Source organism: Mauremys mutica, chromosome 1 (assembly GCF_020497125.1).
Source record: "Mauremys mutica isolate MM-2020 ecotype Southern chromosome 1, ASM2049712v1, whole genome shotgun sequence".
In the NCBI taxonomy this organism is placed as follows: domain Eukaryota; kingdom Metazoa; phylum Chordata; order Testudines; family Geoemydidae; genus Mauremys; species Mauremys mutica.
Genome location: NC_059072.1, coordinates 194,688,772 through 194,699,992, shown reverse-complemented (window position 1 = coordinate 194,699,992; position 11,221 = coordinate 194,688,772). Strand labels below are relative to the sequence as shown.

Below are 11,221 nucleotides of genomic sequence, written 5' to 3'. Positions count from 1 at the left end.
TTGTATAATTTAAATGCAGGACCTACTAAAACTCAAAGTCAGAAGCACATCCATTATCTATGTTTACAATTAATTATGAATTAATTACCCTTTTATGGTCAACATTTTTCATGTTTTATCACAACAGAGTTACCACCATAGGCCACACCAAACAGAATGCAGTTAAGACAACATAAAACTCTATACATGATCTATAGTACTCCAGTGACAAATTAAACTTTTTACAGTTGTATTTTGTGCTCTCCTCGCCTGAGGCATTAATGAATTTGGACTTCTGAGATTTAGTGGGATTGTGATAAATTTGTGCAAGGCACAAATATAATGAAAGAAAATTACCCAGCTATGGTTCAGTTTCTCTGAAAATATCATTGGACTGGATTACCTCATGCTTCTAGCATCAGATAGCTGGAAACTCCCTTGGCTCTCAGATTTTCAATCCTTTGAAAGGCATGCTTGTGTACAGAACAAATGCCAGGCCATCTGTACTTCTGAGATGTTCTTTAGTCCTTGATAAGCAAGAAATAAAGAGGGTCTCTAATCTCCAAGCAAAACTGAGTAAATGACTGAACTAGCTTTTATCTCCCAGTCAAATCTCTTTGGAGACACCAAATTTTGCAGATGACACACTTCAGACTAAAGCTGTGTCTACACTGCCACTTTCAGTGCTAAAACTTTAGTCGTTCAGGGGTGTGAAAAAACACACCTGAGTGACAAAAGTTTTAGCACCGAAAAGCACCAGTGTAGACAGGGCTGTGGCTCCTAGTGATAAAGCTCATTTGGGGTGGGTTTTTTTTTTTTAAAATCACTGGGAGAGTTCTGCCCCGGCGATAAAGCTTGACTACACTGCCCACGTCACAGCGCTGCCACAGCTCCACTGTAATATGGGTAGTGTAGACATGCCCTAAAACAAAAACTGGAACTTTCAGAATGAGAAATACCCAAGTTGGTTTGGCAAACCACAGAGACTGGTGAAGACTTCTTGTAAGTGGAATGAAGTCTGATTAGATGCACTTGTGACTGTAGTCATTAAGAACTGAAGTAGAGCATACTAGAGGGTCTTGAGAATTAAGAGTTTGTCTATACTGGGGTAGGCAACCTATGGCACATGTGCCGAAGGCGGCACACGAGCTGATTTTCAGTGGCGCACACACTGCCCGGGTCCTGGCCACTGGCCCGGGAAGCTCTGCATTTTAATTTAATTTTAAATGAAGCTTTTAAAACATTTTAAAAACCTTATTTACGTTACATACAACAATAGTTTAGTTACATATTATAGACATAGAAAGAGACCTTCTAAAAACGTTAAAATGTATTACTGGAACGCAAAACCTTAAATTAGAGTGAATAAATGAAGAGTCGGCACACCACTTCTGAAAGGTTGCCGACTCCTGGTCTATACATATCAAAAGGTCAAAAGTGAGGGTATCTTTGAGAACTGATAGTGCAGCTGTCTCATGTCTCATACTAGAAGAGACACAAGAGCTGGAATCTAGTCAGTATAGTAACTACAGAGAAATATTTATATCAGTTTTTACATAATTTTGTTATAGATGCAATGCACAATACAGAGAGTAAAACAAACAAATACAGAAAATTAATGAATGTTTAGGAATTCTTAATCTGTTGGTATGTTTCAGATTATGCTGAAACAAAAGTTATGGATGTTTGCAAAGCACAAGATTAAAAATGAGCAATGTCACTTTTCTATCAATAATTAAATAGATACTTCTTCTGGCAATTCACTGATGGCACAGTCAAGAATACAGACCAATTGCTTTCTGTTATTTGTATTCATGGAGCATTACATGAACTACTTTTAATCTGCTTATTCTTCTGATAACTGGGTAGAATATCTACCACCTTCACCTGCATCATCACCATCATTTACTGTATTAATCACAAATTTACACAGTAGTTTTAATAAATTAGTAAACAAAACTTAAGTCACAAGTTTGTTTTTTAAACAAAAATTCAAGTTGTCAGCAAAATGTTCCCAGTGGCAGAAAGAGGCATTTAATATCGCCACAGACATCTAAATGTTAGATAACATGTCAGTATTGATGCAGCTGCCAAAAGAAAAATACTTTGAGAAACAAAACATAAATATATATATATTTTTTTCAGTTTACATAAACTACTATGAAAACATCCTGGTGATGAGAAAGTTATTCCTGTGTTCTTCTGCTGCTTTCACTTAGTTTGCTTATAAAAGAAAAATAAAACCTTTAAAACCACTAGTGTGATTTTGGTATTGCAAGAAAATTTTTCATGTATACCTTACAACTGCAAATGGATATAGAATATCAGGGTTGGAAGGGACCTCAGGAGGTCATCTAATCCAACCCCCTGCTCAAAGCAGGACCAATCCCCAACTAAATCATCCCAACCAGGGCTTTGTCAAGTCTGACCTTAAAAACCTCTAAGGAAGGAGATTCCACCACCTCCCCCTAGGTAACCCATTCCAGTGCTTCACCACCCTCCTAGTGAAAATGTTTTTCCTAATATCCAACCTAAACTTCCCCCACTGCAACTTGAGACCATTACTCCTTGTTCTGTCATCTGGTACCACTGAGAACAGTCTAGATACATCCGCTTTGGAAATTTGTGCTATATCGCTTCAGATTGAAAATAAAAACTGCATTTACTTCAAAATAAACTTTAAATATCTCAAGCTACTGTGTCTCTTATCTGAATCTTACAAACTCGCTATGGGCAAAAATATCAAGATATTGAAAAATTAGGCCCTGATCCTGCAATCATTTATGCTTGTATGTAACTTTACTCACATGAACAGTGCTTAAAAATCACATAAGCATTTGCAGCATCAACCTTGTATTTTAGAGTAGGCCAAATTACCAGATAAATTGAAAAAAAGCATTTCTGGGGAAAGTTGGTAAACATGTTTTATTTGATAATTTGAATGTGCTGAATTTGAAAATGATGTTTACCAAACTGAATTTTGAACTTTAAGGTAAGTAAAAACAAAAAATTGTTATCATTTGTAACTTACCCAAAAAAAGAAAGTGAAGGAGAGGTACTAAATATAGACTATGTTCCTAGTTTGGAATCCTGTGCTAACAAAAAATGCAGGGTGCGATCTCTGTTGAAGATCATACTTTCTGTTTCCTCTGGTTATGTGATGATATGCACTTGAATTTTGTTTGTTTTGCATTAAGGATGACATTTAAGATTAAGTAAATACTTAAGTAAGTACTTTTCAGACATCTTGGGAATTAAATGCCCTGCTATGCTTTACACTAAGTATCATACACAACATAGTATGATATAGTTTATTTCCGTAAGTAGTTCTCTTTCAAAAATATAAATTATATTACTATTAGCCCTAAGCACTAATCCAACCTAAAGCTGACTTTTACTTACAGTGTAAGTGAGTTGAGTATTGATTTGGATACCTATGCCTTGGCATAAACTACATTCTGGTAAATATTTATTCAATATTCATGAGGTAGTGTTTAATTACATTTTATTATTATTGTCAGGTATTCCATAGATGAAACACAGAGGCAGTCTTGAACCTGAAGCATTCCTCAACAATATCTTGCCAACAAGTGAAAAAGGACAGTTTTTGCTTCTAGTGAACAGGGATTGACTACAATACAAGGGGAAACCAACACAAGACAGAAACTCAGATTTCTAAATACGGATGCAACCAACAGAATTCTAACAGCTCTTCAATCTAAATGCAGGCAATAATTACTTTGGCATAAAACTGTTATGCAACGTATGCAGATAAAGGTAAAATTAGCAGTTTTTAAAATCCAATGAAGCTACTTCATCAACCAGTAAGGGTGAACTGAAAATCCCATCTTGCATTACAATCTCCAAAACCTCAACAGTGCTTCAGAGCAAGGTCCCCCTAGTGAACTGAGTCTCTGCATTTCTGCCAGGATGGACGTTTCCAAACAAACAACTTTCTTCTGTAACAACATTCAAAATGAACAAACAAATACTAGAGACAGCAGAGTATAAATATGAGCTTAGTATACATATAGCTGGTGTAAGTGACCTAATAGTTTCAGAATTGAAATACCACCCTAACTGCTATAAACATTTCTTGACACAACACCACCACTAACTATGAAACCACTCAGAGTGGTACTGACTTGGCAATGGTCTGTTTTAGCAATGAGAGAAAACATTGCAAAAAAGGGCTGTGTTTTGGAACTTCCACGGGTATGGACATTACTGTTTTTTCTCAAATGAAGCTGGTGGAGATGTCCCACATATATTTTTAAGTCATATGGAAACCTTCAAAGAAAACCTTATTCTACATTGTGATGGTGCTTACAAGTTCTTGTCTTACATGAAGAATCTGCTTTGGAGAGAAAAATACTATTAGGGCCTGTCAATTCTGTCATCTCCCTTTCCTTCTAGGCACTGACAGGTTTTGATACTATTTCCCATATTGCTGGGCACAGCAAGAAAATGGCTTGGACAATATTTATGGAGAAACATGGATTCCTAAGAAACCTAGGGAAGGATGATCTATAGAATGAAAATCATTTCAGCAGAAAAAGTTCATCTGCAACATGTACAATTTACTTAAAGAGTAGAGCTGCAACAAGTTATCCAAGTGTCGATCGCTAGAGGCACTGATCCCAACAAACGGTGCACTGTGCTACCACATCCAAAAAACTCACTTTCAAGCCACGGTGTGGAGGCAGGCAAACTGCTACGATCCCACACTGCCCTTATGAGAGAACATGAGTTGCGACAAACACAATAGAGAACTGGTACCCAAGCTAATGTCACTAGAGCCAATCCCCCATAACTGTGCAGAAACTATCTATGGATGTGTCAAACGGTGCCTATCACAACACTGGAGCTGCAGAAATGCCACAATGGCATGCACTGGGCCTGTTAATGCAAAGGGTGTGTTGATACATATAAGACCTGTTAAATTATACCTGTTTAAACAATGTGCAGGGACATACAGTAACTGTTTATAGTGGATTTAAAAGATAGATATTTACTAATTTTTCAAATTTTACTTAAATGTTGTACTCCAACTTAGAAGGTGAAATATTCAAAGTTCAGCGTAGTAATTTTTTTTTTAAACAGACTCAGCACATTTAAATCATGAAAGATATCTTGTTCACCTGCCTTTCCCAAAAATGCCTCCTATATCTTATTTTATAGAAAATGTGCCTAATCTATTCTATTGACAATGTTTTTAAGTGGCATAAAATCTATTACTTTGTTAACTCTGAAAAAAAATTGGTTTAATGAAAAGTTATTGTGCACTTTCTTTTAAATACACACAGGACAAAATTTGCTAAAATGGGAGTCTAAAGTTATGGTCCTAAGCCCATATATTTAGGTACCTAAATGTTTTTGTAAATGTGACCCTTAACATGAACATGATTTGGGAGCACAATTCCCACTGACTTCAAAACTACAAAACCCAGATGAAGGAAAATAGCTTAGTTGAGGAATTTCAGTTTTCTTGACTTGTGAAAGTTCAATATATCAGATGGTGATACTGGCTGGAAACAGAGCAGGAGCTATTTGTTTATCAATTGTGTGTTTTGGTTTGTGTTGTTCTCACAGTAAGGATGCTAATGAGGTCCTGGACCTGTCTTTTTCAGCACACACGAGCATTTTAAGAATGATACTTAGTAGAAAAAAAAACTATGTAAAATCTGAAATTCTATAACAGTTTGGCATGCGGCAAATCTCCAAAAAGGGCCATAATTTGGGAGTTTAATGTTCCCATGCTACACACACCCACATCATATATGATTTGAAAGCTTATTGTATGTGCAAGTAGTTGAAGTATGATGTGGAGCTGTCAAGTGGTGCTTTAGGCCTGTAGGTGAGGTGAAACAATGACACTCAAAATGAGATAGGTGTCATTTTTTGCATAACTCCAGAAATACTGCAACATGACTACAGTTTTTTTGTTTTGTAATTTTAATGTGCAAGTTAACTTCAACACCTTAATATGGTGTTTATTGGTCAAAGCTCCAAAATGACAATGTATCAGATTTTTAATGGGCAAGTTCTCTCCGGCCCAAGAAATGATGAAGCGGCTTAGCATGTGGAAAAAATGGCGAGAGCATTACACATACCCTACACGCCGCTGCCAGTGGGATGCAGTGTAGACATACATCTTAAATTCTGTAACTAAAGTTGTTTCCATGACTATTTCCCCAAGAAATTGTTAAACATATTATCCAAAGATTATCGATCATAGTATTTTCCATTTGTTTTCTAAAGGCAACCCCTCACACATCTAAGTAACGACCCACCCTGCTCAGCTGATGAGAACGGCAGCAGAAGGTGGCATGGTGGTCTGTAACTGTGTGTTTTTTAACTGATGTGCAATCACAAAAGATCTTATGTAACTGGCAGAATACTACAGTTAGAGGGAAGTAGACAACCATTTCATGAAATAATTTAGTTGTAGATCTGTTTACCGTAGAGCACGACTAAGCTTCTCATAGTTCATGGTGGGTTTATTTTTACGTTGTCCCCATTTCTGTGCAACGAGCTCAGGTTGATTCAGTTTAAACTCCCCTTCATCGCCAACCCAAGAAATACAGTCTCGAGCATCTTTGTCAGTAAGAAGTTCTAGCAAAAACTGCCATAGCTGAATCTGGCCATTGTTTCCTATGGAGATAAAAAGTCATTAAAACTAAACAAAAGTTATTTTCTACAGTGCTAAAGTTATTTTAAGATTTCATAAGCTTCAGTTTAGGACAGCTCAATATCGGTGTTATACAGTGGCCAAGATTTTTTTTTTTTTTTTTAAATCAGACAGTAAGTTAAGTGCTTAAACATGCATTTAGAATTTAAATAGTTGGCCTGATCTTTCAAAAGTGCAACCCACCCAGTAGCTCTCACTGAAATCTTGGCCTAGAAGCCTAGTTCTACGATCCTATTTTTGAAAATCTTGGCTAGTGTCACAAGGTACTTTGCAGAGTGTGTCAATCAAGCAAAACTTAAACATGGTTTTATTTTTTTTAGGGAGACAGATGAAGTAGCAACTCCTAACTGAGGGAAAGGGACAGAAAGGAAAGAAATATTGGAGGACAGAAGCAATGTAACGGTGAAGCTGATACAATATTAAAGATACAAAGAGTTTGGATAAGAAAATCGAAGGAGAATTCTGAAATAAAGTACATAGCTAATGTGCAGTTTTCCTAAAAGTGCCTTTACTTCATAGGGATTAGCAGGTCTCCAACTGGTAAAGTTACCAGCAGTGTAAGAAGGAAAACTAAAACTGTATGCAAAATGCCAGGTGTGACGAACTGGGACTGTTCTTAATGTGGTCTTTGAATGCTGAGTGGCAAGTGTTGGCCTGGGAGGATGGTCTGCATTGGGGGGATGGGAGACTGGCCTTGAGGGAGCATACCTGAGCATGTAACGTGAAAACCCAGGAAGGAATTAGAGGCTAGGTGACACCTTTGCCCGGGGAAGCTGAACAAAGGTGGGGGGAGGAGACGCTGGGGGAGAGAGAGTTTCAGGAGCTGGCTGGTGTAATGGAGGAAAGCCCAAACGGGGCTCTGATCCCCCAATGGGGCTGTGCTGCCCCTGGGACACCAAGATGGACCTAATTGGGGAGGATCCTGTTGTCTGTGCCTGCAAGACCTGTCTTGGTCTGTGTTCCTGTCGTCTAAATAAACCTTCTGCTTTACTGGCTGGCTGAAAGTCATGGTGAATCGCAGGAAGCCGGGGGTGCAGAGCCTTGTGTCCCCCCCCACACTCCATGACACCAGGTTAGAATTCTGGAACATATTTGCCAATCGCTGCTTCCTTCCTGAATGATCCACTAAAGAGAAGATAAATGGCAATTGAGCAAATGGCACTGAGTGGGAGGAAGGGGGGCACATTTAAGGCAATGGTCAATCTTGGGTTTGTCTCATCTACAAGATAACACTTCCATCAAGGTAGCGCTCTTTAGCACCAGGCTGGGCACTGATTCAGTACTAACTCAAAAGGTCTGAGGGCTACATACTGCATCAGCACTTCCTGTAGCATCTGGATTTTCCCTACAGGCCTCATAACCAAGCAAGCAGCACTTAGAAAATTTGGCAAAATCATATCTGTAAGGGATGTGGCTGTATTCTACAAATTCACCATGTGATTTAACTGTTAAATATTTATAGCATTTACATTAAAATAAAACTGAGAAAATACCTGTTCTGTTCCCAGGTGAACTTCGGTCTTCTCCTGAGATTCTTGGTGCTCTTTGTACTTTAGCTGCCTTTGCACTGCTGTTTATTACTTTAATGGTGGTCGGGGTAGCAGGCTGTACAGATGCTGGAATAATTTGCACAGCTGTGAAACAGCAAACATTGGAGAACAATAATTATAACTTATTGGTACAAAAACCTGACACAAGCGCGCACGCGCGCGCACACACACACACACACACACACACACACACACAGTGTAGCTCTTTAGAAACTAGTGCTATAAATACTTGGGAACGGAGGTTGTTCAGAACTCTGAACAAAATGTTATGGTTGTTCTTTCAAAAATTTGCAGCTGAACACTGACTTAATACAGCTTTGAAATTTTGTTATCCAAAAAAGAAACTCTGCTTTTAACTATCTTAATTTAAATGAAACAAGCACAAAAACAGTTTCCTTACCTTGTCAAGTCTTTTTTTTTTTTTTAATAAATTCCCCCCTTTTTTAGTAGTTTACATTTAACACATTACAGTACGGTATTTGCTTTTTTTGGGTCTCTACTGCCTGACTGAGTACTTCTGGTTCCAAATGAGGCGTGTTGTTGACCGGTTAGTTCGTAACTTTGGTGTTCATAACTCTGAGGGAGTGTGTGTGCGTGTGTGTGTACATCAATATTAACATTCAAAATTTTTTCCCTCCAGAGAGCTACTCAGATATTCAAAACCTTCACCTTAAGAATAATATAAATTGTTGCTACCATTTAAAATGGAATTTGTGTTAGCAATGCAGTATAGAACTTATTTCTGATACGTTCACCAAGAATGCAGTTCTGAACAGCTGATATTACAAATATTTCACTCGTGTCACATTATGGTATAGAATAATGAAAGTCTATTGATCATAATAAGAAGAAAGTTAGAAACATTCATAATTCTGATTAAACTCTTAAATTGGCTAAAAAATTAAAGCTTTGCTTTCAAGTTGAAAAACATGCAAAAGTTTCTCTGTGGCTTTTCTCACTTTTTGGTAGCATAAGTGCTGAACCCGCATTTCTTGTTGACAAACACCTGTCTTAATAATTTACTGGCATGACTACTCACGCTGATCAATAGTAACTGTTGCTATTTCTCCAGAGTGTTCTTGGCTAGCCAATACATCTGCCAAGTAAAAGAAAAATATTTAAATCTTTATTCAAATCCTTACCCTCATAAGTCAACTGAATGCCAAATGGATTTTATAACTGAGAAAACAAGAAAGGAATGCAGAGAAACAACATAAAGGTTGCAGAGTACATAAAGATGATGACTTTTAAGAGTAAATATTTAATACCATGTGGAAGAAGTACGCACAACCTTTTTTATGTCCTTATAGGAATCTGGGATGAAGCTTTATTTTCACTAATGTATTTTTAGAATATTACACATTTTTTAAAATTCTTTACCCATACAAGCTTTCCATTTTGCTTATATGATGTACTTTTTACAATGTCACAGACAGAAAATCAGCCTACCTAATTGTATCCAAACATTGAATACACATGAATGCACAATAGATTTGCTGCAGTGTATATGAGCTAAAGAATTAGCTTAGTAACGTTCACATTTACATTGTGAAACTGCAACGTATATTAAATAGCACTTAATATTTAATTATAAATATAATATATAAAAATTTAAATATATATAATCTGTCAAATCAGAAGATGAACTAAAGCTAATAATAAAAACATAAATCAGGAATTCTCAGGTATGTTGTAAGAGCCATACCTCTTGTACCGTACTTCTTGTATTAGATTAACAGGAATAAAATTTGAGGAAAGATGGGACATTTCTTTTGTAACAGCAAATACTCTCATTCTAACATGTTCCCTTATCTTGTACTTGACACCCTCCCTTTCACTGCTAATGGAAAGTGGGAAAATAATTTGGACTGTTCACAGCTGTCTTTATCTTTCCACAGAAAAAAATAGTAACTAAATCAGTCATTGAAAAAGCTCACATACATTTTCGAAGAAGCTCCAGGTGGCTCCAAAGGATTTCTCCCCGAGGGACCCTCTGGAAGAAGTCCTCTTGATTGAGGCTACATAACTCTCGGCCTGGAATACTAAGAGTATTGAGGTCTATGTCAGTCATGCTGAACTCCTTCATCACCCATACCACCCAGTGGAGTACTTGGTCTGTTGACCACTGTACAGGGTCTAGGAAAAAAGAAGAAAAATATATTAAACAACTGATAAAAGCTGTAAAAGGTGCGTCAGCCTGCCCATTTTAGACACTACAGAACTATTCCCTATAGTCACTAGCAATAAAAAGAACCAGAGAAAAAACACTGTCCCATATGATTGAAACAAATATGACTGAAAAGTCATATGAATGAGGAGTTAAATTTAAAAAAAAACAAAAAACACTAATTCTTAAGTTTTAGTAACAAAGCCTGATTACACCACAAACATTCTTTGCATAGAGAAACAAAAAGGGAAGACAGTAGAAGGTGTGGAAAGCCACAACACAAATGAAATTTTGATTCTCAAGATGCCACTACAAAACTATTCCTATGGACTTGCTAATTTGCTTTCTATGGCTTTGCCTGAGACAGTGCAGTATCTGGAGTACAATGCAAGCCTCTGACTTGGATGACCATTTCTTCTCACCATCTACGAAAATTTCTGAGCCCTCTATTGCTCTCTCTACCAATTTTCTTGTTTCATTTCTTCCAATATGAAACACTAGGCTTCCCTATGCTGGGATGGGATACCCTTTCCCAACCACGATCTAGGTCAGTAACACTGTGTGCAACCAGGGAGTAGCTGAGGATATTGGTGGCTAGTGAGAGTTCTAAGCAACATCATTAAGCTTCCTAACCCTTTTGGGAGAAGGATGAAGATTTTTTTTTTTTTTTTTTGGCGCCTTGTTGTAACTAGGCCAACTGGGTGAACAGTTAGAACAGACGGCTGTCAAAAACTGTTTCACATGTAGGGTCAATTTTTTTTCCTGTTACTATTGTCATATCCTGTAGGTTCTTTAGGCTAACACTATACTGCATAATAATGCTTCTGTGAGCAC

At 37.3% G+C, this 11,221-nt stretch overlaps 1 protein-coding gene across 3 annotated transcripts in view; it reads right to left on the bottom strand.

The window, feature by feature from the left end:
• Positions 1 to 11,221, bottom strand: part of GABPA (GA binding protein transcription factor subunit alpha) — a 54,312-nt gene that overhangs the window by 3,833 nt on the left and 39,258 nt on the right. For 2 of the 3 annotated variants that reach the window (XM_045002213.1, XM_045002214.1), the window contains exons 6-9: positions 10,162 to 10,356; positions 9,260 to 9,316; positions 8,164 to 8,304; positions 6,441 to 6,633 (exon numbers count right to left, since the gene is read on the bottom strand). In XM_045002213.1, coding sequence (XP_044858148.1) covers positions 6,441 to 6,633; positions 8,164 to 8,304; positions 9,260 to 9,316; positions 10,162 to 10,356 — 586 coding nt within the window. The remainder of the gene's footprint in view (positions 1 to 6,440; positions 6,634 to 8,163; positions 8,305 to 9,259; positions 9,317 to 10,161; positions 10,357 to 11,221) is intronic. The other variant, XM_045002215.1, reaches the window with a different exon arrangement.